A 20,032-nucleotide genomic window follows, 5' to 3' on the forward strand; every position below is an offset into this window, starting at 1 on the left:
CTGTGACTGTAAAGCTGCATTTTTAGCAGCCATTTTCAGTATCACATGATCCTTCAGAAATCTATTTCTGAATTCTACATCAGAATTCTAATATGCAGCTTTGCAGCTCAATAAACATTTCTTATTATTATCAGTAATAATAATTATTATCAGCTAATCAATATTTTTGTAGAAACATTTTTTCAAGATTCTTTGCTGAATAGCAAGTTCAAAGGAACATAATTTATTAAAACAAATCTTTTTGTAACAAATGTCTTTACTGTCACTTTTGATCAATTTAATGCATCCTGGCTAAATAAAAATCACTTCTCCAGTAGTGTAAATATTTGTCAATGTGCAGTTTTTGTGCAGACATTACCAGTGCATTAAATTCCTGTTAGACAGACAAACACTGATCTCATCATACTGTCCTTGGCATTTTGGGATATTCCTTCCATTCTCTGAAGCTTGGAGATAAAGGCATACACGCTATCCCATGATGCTCTAGTAGTCTAGCGCAAGAAGCGAATGCTCATCTTGTGGTCAATGTTGACCTTCTCCAGAGACTAAACAATAAACAGGTTGAAACGCAATTATTAGCAGTCACATTCCATCAGAATAATAACAGGTGCTTTTATATGGAAGCATATAGGTAGCAAAATTCTATTTAAAATGCAATATTCAAAATGGCAATGCATTTCTGTATTTGAATTTACATTTTCCATTACCCATACGTGTAAAGTTTGGTGCAAAAGGAAAATGAATTGTGATGATTTTGGCTCACATTTAACAAAAACCCACCAATTCACTATCTCAACAAATTAGAATATGGTGACATGCCAATCAGCTAATCAACTCAAAACACCTGCAAAGGTTTCCTGAGCCTTCAAAATGGTCTCTCAGTTTGGTTCACTAGGCTACACAATCATGGGGAAGACTGCTGATCTGACAGTTGTCCAGAAGACAATCATTGACACCCAATAACGTGCTACATGTTATTTTGTTTAGTCATATACAGGTGGGAGCTTTTTCAATTTATTACTCAGAACGACTTATTAGCCTACAACACCTTTAAAGACTTATTCAGGGAAGTACAGCAGGATGCAGGAAATGGTTGAGTATTATTTTAGGTATAAAATATAATTATTGTAATGCTTGTAATGTCCATTTAGTCTTTACACAGCAGCTTGGCTCCTTAAATGTTTAAAAACCAGCTAATTTCAAGACGCTGACGTCATGTGGGTCACCCGCAGTGTAAGACTCTCAAAGCTCAAGACGTTCGGTCGGTCGGTCGTTTGAACGTTTGATTTTAGCATGGAATACGCTTCATATATTTCTCTGTTCACGCTCCACTTCATCTGCCAGTGAATTCAACGATCTTATCAGATCTCCAGCCGCCATGTTTCAAACGATCCAAACGTAACACACTTCCGCGGAGCCCTGCCTTGAAGCAATGAGTGACAGAGGGTGGGCGTGGTCAGCTCGGAATGCATTTTCAAATTGAATTTTGCTACAAATATCCCACGGCGTCATGATGAAAATGCAATCCTAAGTGTTCTAACTGTTAGTCTAAATGCATTTAGGACAAATAGCATTTAAATGATCATTTTGCTACCATTTCTGCTTGAACATGTTACACATATCAAATCAATTTGTGTTATACATTTTCATTTTCATTTTGCAACTTAAAGCGTTCAAATTTGCTACATATTAAGACTACTGTTGGAAATGGCAAATGTAAGTTTTATAATTTAATTTTCATTTTCCTTTTGCACCAAACTTTGCACGTATGGGTAATGGAAAATGTAAATTTAAATACAGAAATACATTGCCATTTTGAATATTGCGTTGCCATTTTGAATATTGCATTGCCATTTTGCATATTGCATTTTAAATTGAATTTCGCTACCTATATGCTTTCATACTTTTATGAAACACCGTGAATGCAGAATTTCAGGTGATACCTTCCGAAACTCCTCAAATGATATTGCATCATCACGGTCTAGATCTGCTTCCTGTATAGTGCGGTCTGCTATGCTCTCCAGCTGCTCCTCTGTCACCTGCATTCCCAGCATGGCCTGGAGAACCTGTCAATCAGGCTGCTGTCAGTCTTGATCATTTTGTGAGAAAACTGCTGAAAACATGAATGAAGAAGCTAGTGACCTTTAAAAGCTCATCTCTGGAAATCTTGCCATCCTTGTCTTGGTCATACAACTGAAACGCAACTACAGGAATGAAGAACCAGGCGAGATTTAATGGAACAAGATTATTTCGACTCAAATCAATATCTCATGTCCATTTATTTATTTATTTGGTGAACAGCAGTGTAATAAGCAGGATATTATTCAGTCAGATGGTCATTATCGTGAAATAAACCCTTTCAGGGTGTCTTTTATTCTGTGATAATAGCCGTCTGAATGTACATTATCTCTACAGTAACATCGCCCATTCCATTACTAAGAGGATGTGGCTAATCTCCCGGGTAAAAGCAAAAGCAAACATACATCTGAGTTTGTTGCTCCTGCTATTGATGGGTTCAGGAGAATTGGGCTCTTTGGGTCGGTTCTTGTCAACAGGCCGGAAATGAGCCAGGATCTTCACAAAAGTGTGGAAGTCCACCGTTTCCTTCCTGAGATTATCATCATTATTTATGACTTCAAGACACAACTGAAAAAGACCTTTTTGAGAAATGTATTCAAGCATGCTGTATCTTTCAGAACTAATTTCCTGATCATTGTGCAGTTTATTTTTGTCAAAAACCACCAACTTAGACAGGAAAGACCGTCTGACCAAAATATGAATCGACTAACCACCAGTTTATTTATTTAATACACGAGTTTCACAATTTGAGTTGAATTACTGAAATAAATGAACTTTTCCACGACATTCTAATTTATTGAGATGCACCTGTATGTGTCATTTAGGGGTGGGGTTATCTGAAATAGAATCCAATATTCAAGACTCCAGTGTGAACATCAATTATTTTCACTCTCCTAATGTTTGGAGCTCATGCTAAGATTCATTACCCTGGGCAGAAGAAGGCACCTATTATTCTGTCTCCTATTGGGTTCATCGCCAGCTCCTTTATGGCTCCAAAATCCTGGGGACTGTGTGAGAATGAGACAAGACCAAAGGGTCAATATTTCTGTAATTACAAAAGGCATCTTAACTGAGTCTGTGTCATGGATATAACTAAATATCAGTCTCACCAGAGATGACCTCGTCCTTCTTTATCCAGTGCTTTGAAGCGATCATGGAGACGAATCATGTGGGCAGGCGAGACTGGAAAAGAGAAATCACATTAACTGTTGTTTCACAGAAGCCCTGAAGAATCATGACTCAACAAATAGGCTAACAAACGAGTTCACGTGGACCGTAAACAAATAGAACTGACCATTTAATCAGTTCTCCTCTACAACCAGCTTCACTGAAATTCATTAGTGCATTTTTATTTTTAAATTGTTCGACATATAGACATACATGTAGTTTTTGTACAATGTATTGTAACACGTTTGCAACTGGTAAATTCTCAAACTGAACAGCACCTGTCACTGTCAATCTAGGACAGTTTTCGCTCATGCAAACCGAATTTTTACCCAATATTTCAGATACTTTTATCTTAGCGATCATACGCCTGAGAGTTACAAATAAAAATGGCAACAAACGTGCAGGAAAAATGTTATTTCATATCGTTGTTTACTCGTTCAAGCGCGACAACAATAATAAGCCAGTAACAAAACACAATTGTGTCAAATGTCACTCACAGCCAGTTTCTTGCATCAACACCTCGACGTTTGGGATTTTTAATAGGGTGGAGCTCGTCGAACCCATTTTATATAGTTATGTATTGACAGCTTTCGAACATTTAGCCCATATCAAGAGAACCAGAGAGCAAAAATGGATGAAAACTAAAAAGTCACGACATTAAAAATCTGATTTCACAATCACAATGAATGTTAGCATACGCCGTTGTTTTCGCTTGTGCTTGCTCAGAATAATGCAAGCTCTGTTTACACAGATCACAACGCCCACTACACTACTGAAATCTGATTCTTTTGAGTCGAATCTTTTTAATGACTCCACAAAATCCGTCTGAGCGGTTGAATGATTCGTTTACGAATTGGACTGAATCGGTGAACTGACATGAACTGAGAACCTTCTCTGTTCGAACGAACGTCCGGCTTGTAATGAGCCAAGAACCGTAATGTTAGACAACTTTCCAAAATGTTACAAATAAAACGTATTGGAAATACTTTCATCCCGTGATTGTATGAATGTTTTATCTGACAAGACAATTTTGTACAGTTTTGTAGAGAATTAATTTTAGATTAATCTATATTTCGGAGCTAAATCATTGTTGCGACTGAACTCGGGCACATGAACAACAAACGTTCTTGAAAATAAAACTAAAAAAACGTAATAAACAGCAATATGTGTCTATATGAACTAGTGTTTAATGTCCGCTCGCGCTATTTCGGATACAACGTGATTACGTAATCACGTACAGCATGAGCATAAAATGAATCATTGAACCGGTTCTGTGAAATTGTTTAAAAGAACCGATCAGCTGAAATGAGTCGGACTTCCCATCGCTACACACAATAGCACTCTTATACAGTGTTGGGGGTAATATATTACAAGTAACGCAAGTTACGTAATCAGATTACTTTTTTCAAGTAACTAGTAAAGTAATGCATTACTTTTTAATTTACAAGAGAATATCCGAGTTACTTTTTCAAATAAGTAACGCAAGTTACTTTTTAAAAAAAAATAAAGTAACGCATTACTTTTTAATTTACAAGAGAATATCTGAGTTACTTTTTCAAATAAGTAACGCAAGTTACTTTTAAAAAAAAATGATTGACAGCTCTCCTGTCCCCATGTTGAGAGAAATCAGAAGATGTTACTGTAGTTCAAAATAAATATGAATATGCATTAATTCATCTCACTCACAAAAAAAACACACACAGATCCAGTATTCCTCAAAATTAATAAAAATAACGCAACTCAGAATATGACGCAAACCTGCAATAATTAAATGTTAAACAACACAAATATACTTTATGTATTTAATCCCATTCTATTAACCAATGCCTTTGCTTCTGACCTTCGATGATCCAGTTCAACCGTACTAATAAGCACAAATTACTCAAGACAAACATTTGTGTGCCTTTGTTTATTGCTGCAGTGTGTTGAAATTTCTTCTTCTGCATTCTACTGTACGGACGTAAATTTACATTTCCTTCAGCCTGAGGCTTATTCATTTCACTTTTGGTGTGAAAAGGCTTTTATGTTTGCCAAAAATAGAACTTTTTTTATTTTAAAAACAAACAAGCAAGCCCTGTCCAGATTTAAAAAGTAGCGCAAAAGTAACGTAACGCATTACTTTCCATAAAAAAGTAACTAAGTAACGTAATTAGTTACTTTTTTTAATGGAGTAACGCAATGTTGTAATGCATTATTTTTAAAAGTAACTTTCCCCAACACTGCTTATGTATGTATGTATATATTTATGCATTTGCGCATAATAATCGCATTTAATCTATAACTAATAACATGTTTGTTTTGTTTTTGTTTATGCCAAGTTATCCGTACATTTTGCAATACTTGTACAATGTATTTTTTTTATGGCAGCATCGCACGATCACCCAGATCATTTGATCAGATTTAATTTCATCTTGTGAGAAAGAACATACACCAAAAGTTTCGCAACAGTTTTAGTCTCCTCTGCACATTAATAGACAATGTTTGTGGACAGAATGCATTTGGTAGCGTTTATGACAGGCTCAGCGCCTTTTAATACACTAGAAGGCGCCAGAGTCTTTCATATGAGATGAACGTCCATCTACTCCGGTCCACTGTCTGTACACTTGACTGTTTATGTAAGATATTTAAATATTAGTGTAAGAAGTTCCTCTAAAGCCATTGATTTCGTTCAGTCTTAGTTGCATCTTTAAAATAACTAATATTTCCCCTGATGCTACACTGTCTTGGGAAAGTGTGACTTCTGGTCTCAGAGCTTGGTGTCTGTTGCGGAGTAGTTGTTACTTTTAAGGCAAAAAACACTTGCTGGTAGATAAAAGTATCAAACTAGTAACCTCACTACTTTTAAAAACATATACAAAATGGTGTCAGGCAAGGAAAACCTAAATATTAACAGAAATATATTATGATCAAACTATTTTACTTGACAGAAAGATTCACATTTCTAAAATCTCATATCCACATACAAATGCTTTGAAAGAATGATTATCATTTTGATTAGAGGCCTAACTTAATTCCCTTATATACACACACTAGAGAGTAACTGTTTCCTAGAATTTTTTTTTTGTTTTTTTGCAAGAGATTTGAATACCAAACAGGGTGATTATATTTAACTAAAAATAAAACCATTTGCTTGAAAAAAAATAAAAAATAAAATCACAGCTAGTTGCCAAGTAAACATTCTGATTTGATGTACTATAATAACTGTAAATTACATAAAAATGACTGTATATTACATATACATATAAATACATATTCCATATAATACATATTACATAAAAATATTATACATTAAAACTACATTTAAAATGGAAATAAAAATGAATAAAAACTATATAGACATTTAAAAAAACAAATAAAATTAACAAAACACACAACAATATTACCAAAACTTTAATACAAATTTATATAAAAAGCAAATTAAAACTATCAATAAAAGCTAAATTAGTATATATGTCAATGATACTAAAATAACACAGATCCCCAACAATGACATTTCATGTTGTGTTACAACTGTATCAAGAGCAGATGGCTGAAGTAAAAGTACTGGGGAATCTTGTGCTAAAAATTTATTGCAAGTTCACATGTTGAAGATAGTAAGCATGTCAATAAAATGTCAACTGACCAGTTTGTGTTTGGGATATTACGCTGCATGGGGATGTGGGGACTTTCATGATGTTTTTGCATATTTTCATGTTGAGGACACATGCATATACACCATTTGCACATGATATTTTCATATTTGCAGTGTATTTACAAGTTAATATATAAAGTTACAAAACAGTCTGAAAACAAGTGAAACCATTTCCATTCCTTGTAAACCATTTTGGTTAATGGTTTATTGAAAGTCCTGTGCTTAAACTTCTTATTAGACTGAGATCTTCGAATCAGATGATTCTTTATGTTCCCAAAACAAGATTAAAATCAAAGGGTGATAGGGCTTTCGCAGTGGCTGCTCCTCGATTATGGAACCCTCTCCCAATGCACATTAAATCTTCCCCATCTGCGGATGCTTTTAAGTCTAGATTGAAATCGTACCTTTTTGGAATTGATTAGAGGGACCAGGTTTTACATTTTAATGTTGAATCTTGATTGTGTGACTGTATGTAATCTTGCTGGAAAGCACTTTGGTCAATGGCAGTTGTTTTAAATGTGCTATGGAAATAAAATTTGTATTGTATTGTATTGTATTAATATATAAATAAATATGTCAAATTAAAGGATGGTTGATTGCCAAGTGGAATATTTGTAAATACACAGGTTGCACAGGGAAACATCTGTGATGTCACAAATCTTGTGATGCAGGTAAAGCACCTGGAGACTTACTGGCACGTACCCAAACAACATGAAGTGTAATTACTCACTACATCAGTTCATGCTTACCATAATCAGCAGATTGTTACTCACTGTGCAACAATCATGGTTTTCCAAATCCATGTAACTGTTCCGGGGGAATAAAAGCATGACTATAAATGGCTGCACATTCCTGCAAAGAAAAAGCCTGTGGGGAAATTCAAGGGAAACTGTTTCAAACGGAAAGACGCACACACAAAAAAATAAGACTCCAAAGATCTCGCTGCTGCCTCCCTCAGGGTTCTCAAGTGTAGAGAACTTTGCACAACTCCAACTGTCTGAACATACATTCATACTATTGAGATAATTTCTCAATGATCCATTGTCATGACACGTTTAAAAATAGAGGAGAAACAATAATGTACAGTATGTGGAAAATAATGTGTTTTTTTAACCTTAAACCGCATAAACATTTCATTACACCAAATACACAAAATAATGTTATTTTTAGCAACATCATATGACCCCTTTAAAATAAGTTTCCTGTGCATATAAAAAGAGACAAACAGTTTTAAGATAAAGCCACACCTCAATTATGGACGACTGATGCAGGTACTGAAAGAATATGTTATTCATATGTAAGATTGCTCAAAATTTAATATTGTCCAAATTTGCTGCAGAAACAATTTTATCTCAGAAATTGCTAGTAATCTTTACAAATGATTTCAAACAAACAGCAAGTAACAATGAATTAAGTGTGAAATTTCAAAGTAGAAAGAAATAGTGAAATAAAATAGTATTTTTGAAATAATATTTTCTTGTGAAGCGTACTTTTTTACAGTGCATCGGTCTTTATCACCTTAAGAATTATGTTGCACAAGTTGTAAAATGTGTAAATAGTTATGAGCTCTATCAATTATTAGCGATTTCTTCATATTTGCTGTTTATTCTCAAAGCACAAATCATTGGGGAGTAGAAGAGTCCACCTCTGGAAATTCCCATATTAAAACCTCATCTGACCACACTGACTCAGTGTATATTTCAGTGCCTTCTGTCATCTTTATATTTGCAAACTCACTCCACATTTTCTCATCACAGTTTTAAACATGCATATAATCATATTGACATAAATGAACAAGTAATCTGTATATTCCTTTGAAATCCCTGTATTCTATACTCAACTCTGGTGCCATATACACCAAACTTTCATTCTTTCAACATAGAAATAATATTTGAAAATGCTAGCAACACCCACACAGTGCTTCCAGAAGGTCTGCATTACTCAGCAACTGTTTGTTCCAGATATTTATCTGAAAGAAAAGCAATGCTCTCAAAATCACATCCATTGTTAACATTAATCCTGACGCACCACCTCACTGTTTTGAATGTGAAATGGTTAATCAAACTTTTTTCAGTGTATATCCTCATATTATATTATTGTATTATATTTTATTACATCATAAGAAATCTGTAATATATATACATATATATATATATACACACACACACACACACACGCACACACATAAACATATATATCTACATTACCCTAAATGTAGGCATAATATTTTGTAATTATTTATTTAGATATATTAAATAATACTTATTAGAATATTAAAGTGAATTTGTAAACCTATGTATGTATGCAGCAATTATGGATTAAATATAGAATAAATATAGCAATTAAATATAGGATAAAAGAATATTGCTTACACAAATTCCTGTGGAGTTTAACTACTAATGTTATATTTGGCTAGTTTAACTGTAGGTAGAAAAATAATAGCTAGTATTTTGAATGATTGTCTAACTACAGTAAGTACACATGTATTATTTAAGAAAGTCTTATTATTTAGCATGACTTTTTTTCCTATAAAATGCTTCAATCCTCACTTCCTTAAACTGTCAAACGTTCATCATTGTATTTACCTTTTAGCCAGACATGTGAGTCATACAAACTACATAGTAAATAATTCCCTGCATGACTCATTGGGATTTGAAAGCACATCCTTACATTAACTCAGTAATTCAATGAAACTAGCACAATGACCTTGATGAACTTAGACCACAAAACATGAAATGAAACCTTCAGTCTAACTTCACAAAGAATCAGCCATTGTTTGGGACTAAGGGAAAGCCTTCAACAGTTTACCTGATGAAAACTCGTCTGTTCTTTCAATTCAGTTTGATTCCTGTAACCCCACACCTCTTTCTGTTTTCACCGCAGAGCCTGGAATTGAAACTAGTTTGGATGATTGATAGGTGCTAAACATGACATCCTTTTGGGTTGACACCACAAAGGTCATTATCGTTATACATTGCAGAAGATAAATACAGATAAAGGAGATTACGAAAACACTTGCCTATCAACTCCTACATTGTACAATTCCAATTTTAGTGAATTATCAACGCAAAAAGAATGTGCTTTAAATAAAATAGCTACAATTGTGAAAATGAAAGCACGTTAAAGACACCAGGCCAATGGGGGAAGGACATGTTTCCTGTCTTTCAGACTAATTTTTGCTCTGGTTTTTATGGTGGGTACACTTTGACCCTTGTTTGTTGGAATGCAGAAATGATGGTCAAAGGTCTTTTGCGCAAATGTTTTTGTTTTCTTGGGATATTCCAAGTGTGAACAAAACAAAATAAAAACCTTTGAATATGTTGGTACTTTTAGCGTTACATCCTATCCTATCTATGCTACTCTTAAAGGGAATTTCAGGTGTGGAGGGTGAACCTGTTGAGTCACAATGACAAACAAATAACTGGTCTTCCTGGGATTTTGCCAATGTTCTGAGAGTAAATGCCACTTTATGTCTATCAAGATATAAAAGACACATAAAAAAAAGCTTTTCACACTGTGATTGACAGTGGATTATTGCTGTCCTGAACCACGTTTTGGATTCCAGGTAAACGTTTCACAAATGGTTTGTGCTTTGAGAATAGCAACAGACACCCAATCGCGTACCTCATATTCACATGCTTTGGACAGACAAGGAAACACAACGCGTTGTATGTGTCAGTCATTTTAGCTTTTGAAGAGAAAGATGGCAAATGGTGATGGAAAACACATGACTTGAAGTGACAAAAAGACTATTTCATTCTTATCTTTATAGTCCACCGAGACATTCAGGAAAAACTTGATAGCACCAATATATGAGATAGTAGCAATATATAATAACAGAATGCAATGCTAGAGTTATGTAAACAAATTGCATCCTGTCATTAAATGACACTGACACAGCAAATATGCAAATAAGAACGTTTACCTGGGGTTTAGAAATGTACAATGTGAAATGTCAGCTTACGAATACCCAAAATGAATTGTTAGCTCTGGGTTAATATGAGCAGTGTCGAATGTGAAATACTATAATGACCCACTATTTCATGTGGGAAATCCTTAAAAGTCATAGAAATCTTGCTTACAAAAATGGGATGGGATGTGCCATATTATCTGATGCTGCAACTCAGGCAACATGAGCTTGAGTCTTGGCTTGAGGTCCTTTTCTGGTCTTGATCCGCTCTCCTTTCCTACTATCCTGTCAATTGAGGGTGAAACAAGCTCAAAAGTACAATACAAAATAGAGGTAAATGATTCAATGCTATCAGTGAATTAAAAATGCATCATCTGTTGCTTGACAGTTTCAGCTGCATGTGATATTTACTCATGCACGACACTAATTACACAATTGCATTATCTAATAACTTTAGTGTCACTGAATCTGCAGGCAAACTAAAGCAACAGCAAATGCAAAACTGAAACTAAATAAGGCAGAAGGCATATGGAAATAAAAAAAGCACAAAAGTACAAATTGTTCTGCAATCCAATTAGAAAACTGTCAAAAAGTAGCACAATGAAAGAAAAGATGGATTATATTTTTGACAGATGGTGGTGTGGAGAATGTGCCTTGAAAAACTGTAAAACAACCAGCTTTTAATTATCACATGCCTAAAAGGAGGACAAACGTATCATTAATGCGGAACAGGTTGATGGGACATTGACAGCTGAAGCCATTTACCAGAGGCTCTAATTGCTGAAATCACTGAAGGACTGTATGCGTGTCCTGTTCATGGGACCCTGTGCTGCTCTGATGTTTGGGTTATAAAGAAAAGGACCATCTATGTGTTCATTCTGGATCCTTGAATTATTATTAATATTATGCAAGCATTCAAATAATACATCTCATAATCTTGTACTGCAGTTATATCTGATCAAATGCACATTATTATTCTTTAGTTTGGGTTAAACAAATCAATTTTGTTCGGTTGGAACAGCAGCTATGCTAATTATGTCTCTATTTGTTTCTCTGTTTCTGCTGGGATTGACATCCCGTGGTAACTAGGATTTACACAAGCTTCAGTCTGGATCCAGAACACCTGAGAGGACCTCAGATGATGCCAACCCTGAAACAACATAAAGAAATACCACATTTGGCTATACTTTTGATTGCATCATATAATAATTGCTGTTAATAGTGTTCATCGTCTGTTTGATTACGTCTTTAATTGATTTTTCCGTACATTTCTGCCATATGTACATTAACTGACAGTCACCACTGATAAGCTACCACTAAATATTGTAGAAACTTAATTTGCTGTAAAGTTGCTTTGCAACGATTTGTATCATGAAAAGCGCTATACAAATAAACGTGAATTGATTTGAATTATTATTATTATTATACATCATTTTTTTCATTTTTATTGTGCTGTTGATGAAGGGGAGGTGTTGGGAATAAGTTAGCGTGCAAAGGCCTTTTCCTCTGACTTGTGTAATCACAAAAATCATTGTGAGAAAAGAGGCAGCGCCAAAACCTTTTCCAGTGATCAATCATCTGGGAAAACGGCTTATCTGATTTCCCTTCTCTTAAATGCATGAATACCAGATGGAATTTACATAATTTGTTTTACTGTTTGATTTATTTTCTTTTCTTAAATTAAAGTATAAACTAACCTATGAATAATTCCACAATCTATTCATTAGGTTATTCAACCTCCACCTTCCTAGAAGCATTTAAGTCCCATCAAAAGATAAATATCCAGACACTAAAACAGTTTCTTGCCCTGGACAGTGACTTCTGTTAACAATATTACAACTATGTGCATTCACCATATTCCTGTTTGATCAATGAAAGCAAGAACATCTGACAATCTGTACAAAGAGTCAAATTTACTTTGCTCTGTGATAGAAATAGTGCAGAATGTGAAATATTTATTATTAATTTTACATTGTTCCTCTGTATTAAAATCATTTGTTTAAAATCCTTAAAACGTTCATGATTTCAATGTGGTCTAAGACTGTATAAACATTATGAATAAAATAGATTTATTAGTATTACCATCATCATCATCATTATTATTTTAGAAATAAATCATGAAAGTTTTATGGCCAGTGCATGATTTGTAGGATTTGTAGTACCATCTGAAATAGCATAACAGACCTCAATATCATATAATGAAATGATATTGCTTTTTTTTTGCTTTTTGCCTTTCATTAAAATATCAGGGTTTCTTCTCTTTTGTTTTATTTAAATTGGGAAAAAATGCAATGTGGCATGCCGGGGAAAAGTTTGAAACAACCTGATCCTCGCTCTCTATAGACGTCATTTGCGCATTGTTTTCTTTCCAAAATAAACAAAAAATAAAATCTGCTGTAGGTTTGAGGGGGGATTTCCAGTATCTTAATACTGGTTTCTGTCATTCCTGCACAGTCTGTTGTAAAAAAAGCTTTAATTAGCCAAATGCATTTACAAAGAAAGCTTTTCTGTGAAGTAAAGCCAAAGCGAGTCCCCAGCTTCAAAATTACTTAACTTCCTGTTTACTTTCCTCAGGAATTTTACCCATTTAATCTCAAAATGTCAAGATTACAAAAAATCGAAGATTAGAAAGAATTTAGGGGGGATTCTCTGAAGTTTTGGCACAATTTGAGTGATATATCACTTCTTCATGAGTGATGAGTAAGTACAGAAGGGTGTTGCATGTTTAAAAATTCTGCATGTAGAGGGAAAAAAAGAGAGTCTGTTGTATGCTATCGGGAATCGTAATTAATTTGAACGTTTTTTCTCTTGAAATAAGATGCCGAACAGGTTTATTGCAATAGCCAGCCAAAATCTTCTGTAGACTGACATCTAGACAGGAAGCGTTCTATTATTTACTATAAACATAAATTGCAGTTTTGCTTTCAAATTAACACAATAAACATCACATGCTTCTTATTATAATCAATAACAGGAAAAGGTGTGCCGCACGTGTGTTTTTGGTTTCATTTTGCCGTCATTGTCACTGTAATGTCACATCGGTCTCTAAACTGTAGTGGCATTCTTCTATCACACAGACCTTTATCTGACACAGATCTCCAGGAATTTTCCCAAGTAATTTACACTGAACATTTACAAAAAGGTCAGCCTTTTCTCGAAAGAGCAGACATGCCTAATTGAAATGATTACCCCAATACTAAAAATATGTATTGTTGGGATAATGCTTTCAATATCAGTATTAACACAGAGGGATGCCAGACTGAATTTGTTTGCCACCGGAATCACAATTGTTGGTTTTGGCAAGTGGATGTGTCTTTTACAACAATGTATGTGAGCTCACTTCAGAGATGTCTGTAAGTAATATTAGACAAAACGTGAATAATATCTTCATCCCTCCATTGCAGTGATAACTTTATATTTAGGAACACACTGTCACTGCATGTGTAATTGTTGGTTTTAGACTTGAGCAACAATATTTCTGATCCACTAATATCCAACAAATCTAATATCAGTAACTGTCCCAGATAGCTAGGGGTACAATTAATATGTATTTTTAAATGTTTGCATGCTTTGCATTATTTTATTTTATTTTATTTTATAAAATGTATTTCGATTGTATTGATTTGATTTGATTTATACTTAATTAATTATTTCATTTTATTTGAACTTCTGTTCATATTTAATCAGATATGCTCACACATCTATGGAAGTTCTAAGCCGCCATGCTTCCATGTTAGGCTTCAGAACGCGGTCACGCAAGGGCGTTCCCAAAGCGACTCGACGCAGCTCGAGTTCCTGAAGGGGAAACTCTACTATAAAGGAACATTTGAAAAGGGAAGTCTGTATTCGCCACTTGTTTGGTTTTTACATGTCAATGGAAAAAACCTTTAATAGCATAATTCATCATCTTTAATATTCATCCTCCTACATCATAAGAGCAGAATATTAGTAGCTCCACTCAATCTCAACTCAGTATTGGTGTCATACGAAGATCAGCATGCATCAATACTTTAGATTTTGGAGCAGTGACAACAGGATGTGTCCAATTTCACTATGTCTGTCCTTTCTACAAAGCTTTCAGTAACACCATTAAATGATTCCAAGAACTTCTGGGTCACTACAATGAGCATGTTTCAAGTGTGGGCCATTGAAAAGCATTACAAACTTGAATAGGATATGTATTCAGATATATAAACAATCTGCTCAAGTATTCTGTTACTTCCTAAAAGGCAAGGCAGGAAGTCTGTATAAATAAGTTATTAATTTATCTTCAATGTGCTCAGCGCCAAAATAAACTCTTCTGGCATCTACAGTGCATATTTTGTGATGGGCCGACAAAATATGTGTTGCTTTTGTGTGGGTCATGCAACAAGTCTAAGCAAAACTTCACTAATTTGCGAAACATCTTGTTTCTTTTTGTTTGGATGTTTCGTTTACTAACGTAATTAATGTCATTAGTTCTGCTTGTTTTAAATGATCAAAGTGTAGGGAAAAACACTAGGATTCATCACTGCAGGGGAAACTCGACAGTGTTTGGATTCCTCTGCCGCTGGAACATGAATGTATGTATTTCAAGTCAACATCTGATCCTGTTTGGATTTGCCCTAAAGACTGTAATGCTGCAGATTCTTCAAGATAGTCAGCAGGGAAATATGAGCTCAGAACTGGAAACCTTATATAAACCAAATGCACACTTTCCCCCATTAATCCAATGAAGTCCCAAAATAAATGTTCTGTTATGTTTACAAGACCCTGATGCTTCACAAAGAAAGTTTATAAAGATCACAGTTCCCGGGATGGTTTTTAAAACTTTTTAGGTCTAATACTATTAATATGATGAGCTGCTGATCTTACGATGACTTAGAAATATTAACATGCATTATTATGCTTGCTTTTTTCATAAATTTTATTAACACATCACTGGCAGACCAGTGACTTATTTGCCCAGTCATTATCCTCCAAGGACCTTCAAAAGATATTCGGACATCAAATATGACACCGTTCAAATCACCCTCATCATTAACACATCCTATTCACTCTTGTTATGTCTTGTTATGTTCTGCCTGCTGGTGTTTTTCAGCACGTATCCTGTTTTCTCTGTTTGTACTAGTTAAACGGAAGAGCAGGAAGCTGGCTGGATGAAACATAAAGGGGTCATATGATGCGATTTCAATTTTTCCTTTCTCTTTGGAGTGTTACAAGCTCTTGGTGCATAAAGAAGATCTGTAAAGTTGCAAAGACTAAAGTCTCAAATCCAAAGAGATATTCTTTATAAAACTTAAGAGTCAACCACGCCTACCAAAATTGGCTCGTTCTAACACGCCCCCACATGTCTACGTCACGATGTGGGAAGATTTGCATAACGCCGCCCAAATGTTCACGCAAAGAAAGAAGGCGTAACTTTTATTCTCGCTGTAGTATTGTTGCTGCCGCCGACGACCATTTGGGAAGGCACTGTGTGATTTGTTGTGAAAGCGAAACTACTTTGTTTGGCCTTCCAAAAGAGGACGATATTGCTTCGTCATGCCTGGAGCTGATCCGTGCTGGTTGCTGAGGAAATACAACAACTTTGCGCTGTGGATCGCCGGATCGGCTTTCACCGTGGACGAAGCGGAGTCCAGCCCGGGGTCGTCACATGTGGTTGCCGGAAGCCCTCCGGATGCTCCTTCGTCGAATCCGCCGGCCGCGCCGTTCTCAAGCCCACCGGCCTCCGCTCACTCTAGCCCCCGGTCTCTGCTCACTCTAGGCCGCCGTGTGTGACGCTTTGTTTCGTTGAGAAAGCGAAACTACTTTTTTTGGCCTTCCAAAAATGGACGACTAGAAATCAGTGGTTAAGTTGTATTTACAACACTGTTCCAGATCATTATAATCCATAATTATGTCCCCACTGGATGCAAAGAATGCCTCGTTTATAATGGGTTTTATTGTTTTTGAATCATCGCTTCGGCCTGATGGCATCGTCACAGTATGGTAGGGACGTAACATTTCCGTCACACGCTTGAGATATTCGGCCAATCACACTGCACTGGATAGCTGGCCAATCACAGCAAACCTCGCTTTTCAGACCGATGAGCCGACGACGCGTTTCAGAAAGGCGGGGCATAGAGGAGAAACAATAATGTACAGTATGTCAGAGGTGTAAATTATTGGAGTAAATGTACTTAGTTACTGTACTTGAGTATCTTTTCGGGTGCTTTGTAGTTGTACTGAGTATCAAAGATATTAGCAACTTTTACTCTTTACTCCACTACATTTCTGAATGAGTATCTGTACTCTTTACTCCACTACATTTGAAATGAGTGTTGCAGTTCCAAATTACATTTTGCATGGACCTAACTTTTTCTGCGGCAGTTTTAGTTACAGTTTTCACTGGCATGTCTCTTTGACTAGTGCTTCTTTGAGCCTATATTTAGTATAAGTAAAATACTTAAGTACTGTTAAAATCAGATACTCTAAGACTTTGACTCAAGTTGTTTTGGAATTGGTGACTTGTAACGTGTAGTGGAGTAATTTTCACTGTAAGGTATCTGTACTTTTACTCAAGTATGGTTTTTAGGTACTCTTTACACCTCTGCAGTATGTGGAAAATAATGTGTTTTTTAAACTTAAACCGCATTAACACATTTCATTACACCAAATGCACAAAATAACGTTCTTTTTAGCAACATCATGTGACCCCTTTAATGTTTTACTTTAGGGGGTCTGAACGAGAGCAGGGGGTGACAGAGGGCCTCACTTGCATTCAGAAATGAAGACGCCTGGACCATTTCTCAAAAGCACATTCCCTGAATTCCTCCCATTATTTGTGCAAAAACGGGTAACTGCACGGGAGGTTGATGAACGTGGACGAGGTCCAGAAGACGATAATTTGGAGTAACGGTCACATTGTGTTATGGTGCTGACAACAGACAAGAGGTGGACAAGGAGTTTGGATATGAGACTTGAAGTTTCATGATGAGATGAGTTTTTAGGTAAACTTATAAAATGAGAAGAGAAATACAATAAAACGTTGCCGTGTATTTCACATCAGCAGGAGTGATTTGTCCTTTTGTCCTCAGAGCTGATATGTCTGGTCAGTTGTCACATACCATTGTATCAGTCATCTGACATCTTGGAAAACTGCAAAACTGGGCTAGTCTTCTCAAAAGCACAGAAGTGAAAAGAAGTGAAAGCAAAGTAAAAGCATTTGGAAGAATAATAAATGGGCTTTAAAAATATTTTATATTATGTCGTTCCATTAAACGTTTCTTTTACAAGGACATATTTCTTATTTTTTCTTCTTCTCCTTTCCTTTCTATTTAAGTATCCCTTTCACTATACGTTTCCACTGGCATTCAGTTCAAAATTGGCTTAACCAGGGATGCATAATGCATAATAATTCTCCAAATTATGCAAGGCCAGACTTGGTTTTAAGACCTTTAGTTTTTCTCTTGGTTTCCCTTCATTCAATGGCTATGCCAAATGTTTAAAACAACTAATATGTAACATTTAATATTTTAAAACAGAAATACGAATTATGGGAGTGTGTGATTTTAATTGGGATTATTTTCTAAATGTTGTTCATTTATAATGAATTCATTATAATTAATTATACAAATTATTAATCTTATTTATCAGTGCCATTAATGATACCAATACCTCTATGAAATGGGCTTTTTTTGTGATATTTTAGGAAATGAAAAAAGATTTTTCCTATTTCTAAACATTTAATAGACCCACACTGTAAATTATTAATAATTATTAAAGAATGATTATTAGAATATATAAAAAAAAATGTAAAGTCGTATAACAACTACTAATTTAAAGTTTTTGTCTTCAAACTTTTTACGCATTATTTTCATAGCCTAAATGAAAAATAAAACCATTCGTTTAGATTTTTTTAAATAAATGTATCATTTTTATGTGTGGATCGAACCTTGTATCCACCTATAACCTACCGATTTAATGATCCTTTCACAGTTTCACTGTATAGACAGCTCTTACACCTGTGGCTGTTACCTGATCAACCAGGCCAGACGGAGGCCGCAACTCACCGGCGTGTCCTGAATCGGACGCTTTTTCGGAAAAGATGTATAGTAGCTACTTAGCGCAGCTGATTGAAAGTGCCATGAGGAAACAAAATTGGCGTGGCCTCACATGCTGCATTTATAGCATCAGTTATTTTAACTAGTTAAACAGCCCATATCCATCGCAGAAATGTACGCATTATTTTATAAGTCGTAATAATTATTTAGATAAAAACTGTTTAGGCCTAGGGTACATTTCATAACTTTCTACAGTACAACAGGAAGTGCGTATATTTTGTTTGGAAATTCTTTTAATACTCGAAATTTGATAAGAAAATTGAAATATTAAAATGATGTAATATTCAGTTTCCATCACATACTACTGAGAAGGAAGTGTCTGTTAGTTTATTATGGCTTTATGGGGCACCACCAGATAAACCAGAATAACCTCAGCATATATTCCAGTGTCCTCTTCCTGTTTGTAGTTTCAAGGACTTCCTGCTTGCAACCTTAAGTTTAGTTCTTCGTCAAATATTATGGTTTTTGCCCATAATATATATATATATATATCTTTTCCTATTTTCTTCTGTGTGTGTGCAAGGTCTTTGACCTGAAGGATAAATCGTGTTCTCTGACTCCTGACGACAGTCGGCAGATTAGCGCCCCAGCAAGAGGTCAGAGGTCACAGAGCTCACAGTCAGCTCCCGGTCTCGCACCAGCAGAAGCTGTCCTGTTTTCTAGAGAATGTTTTAAGGATTGTCAAGGGGCCACATCGAATCAGGCCCACCAGTAGTGGTGTTGTTGACCTTTATCTGTTATCAATCCAAGGAACGTTCATTTATAAAGTCATTCTCATGTTGTCTATTACAGCAGATTAATAAAAGAAGCTTTTATGGCTATGGTACACATTTTAAACCAGACCATCTGTTGATCATTGATTTTAGTGGAAACATTTGAGGTGCAAAAGAAGTATTTATATATTTGCACTGAGGAGGTTGTGACTTATCAGCACATTGTTCTTTCTCTCCGGGCTCAAAATACAAGCCTTTCCAGTTGGGTGAAGCGTCAGCTGCTGCGAGAGTGTGAGAGTGTTTCACCTGAAGGCTGAAGACTTATGCAATTGAGGCCATTGACTTTGAGGTATTGTACAGTAGTTTATGTGTATTTATTTCTGATGTGGCATTTTTAATAGTCTGAAAATACTTTTACAATGTAAAATTCTACAACAGAAAGTATAAT

At 35.3% G+C, this 20,032-nt stretch overlaps 1 protein-coding gene across 1 annotated transcript; it reads right to left on the minus strand.

Annotated features, from left to right (window-relative positions):
* Positions 1–272: 272 nt before the first annotated feature.
* LOC107597544 (calcineurin B homologous protein 1-like) lies at positions 273–4,005 on the minus strand. The gene is made up of 7 exons (XM_016288664.1): positions 3,744–4,005; positions 3,189–3,261; positions 3,006–3,086; positions 2,484–2,608; positions 2,143–2,204; positions 1,944–2,066; positions 273–545 (listed from the first exon to the last, which is right to left on the minus strand). The coding sequence occupies exons 1-7, from the start codon at positions 3,808–3,810 to the stop codon at positions 492–494; spliced, it is 585 nt and encodes a 194-aa protein (XP_016144150.1). The 5' UTR covers positions 3,811–4,005; the 3' UTR covers positions 273–491.
* Positions 4,006–20,032: the final 16,027 nt, after the last annotated feature.

The sequence above is a fragment of the Sinocyclocheilus grahami genome, unplaced genomic scaffold (assembly GCF_001515645.1).
Source record: "Sinocyclocheilus grahami isolate Dianchi unplaced genomic scaffold, SAMN03320097.WGS_v1.1 scaffold233.1, whole genome shotgun sequence".
NCBI classification, from domain to species: domain Eukaryota; kingdom Metazoa; phylum Chordata; class Actinopteri; order Cypriniformes; family Cyprinidae; genus Sinocyclocheilus; species Sinocyclocheilus grahami.

Excerpts from the sequence above, each read along its gene's own strand:
- LOC107597544 (XM_016288664.1), bottom strand. The coding sequence starts at position 3,810 with ATGGGTTCGACGAGCTCCACCCTATTAAAAATCCCAAACGTCGAGGTG. Across the intron at positions 3,087-3,188 it reads GAAGGACGAGGTCATCTCTG|TCCCCAGGATTTTGGAGCCA; the intron begins GTGAGACTGATA and ends ATTCTCACACAG. Across the intron at positions 2,205-2,483 it reads CAGGAGCAACAAACTCAGAT|TTGCGTTTCAGTTGTATGAC; the intron begins GTATGTTTGCTT and ends TCATTCCTGTAG.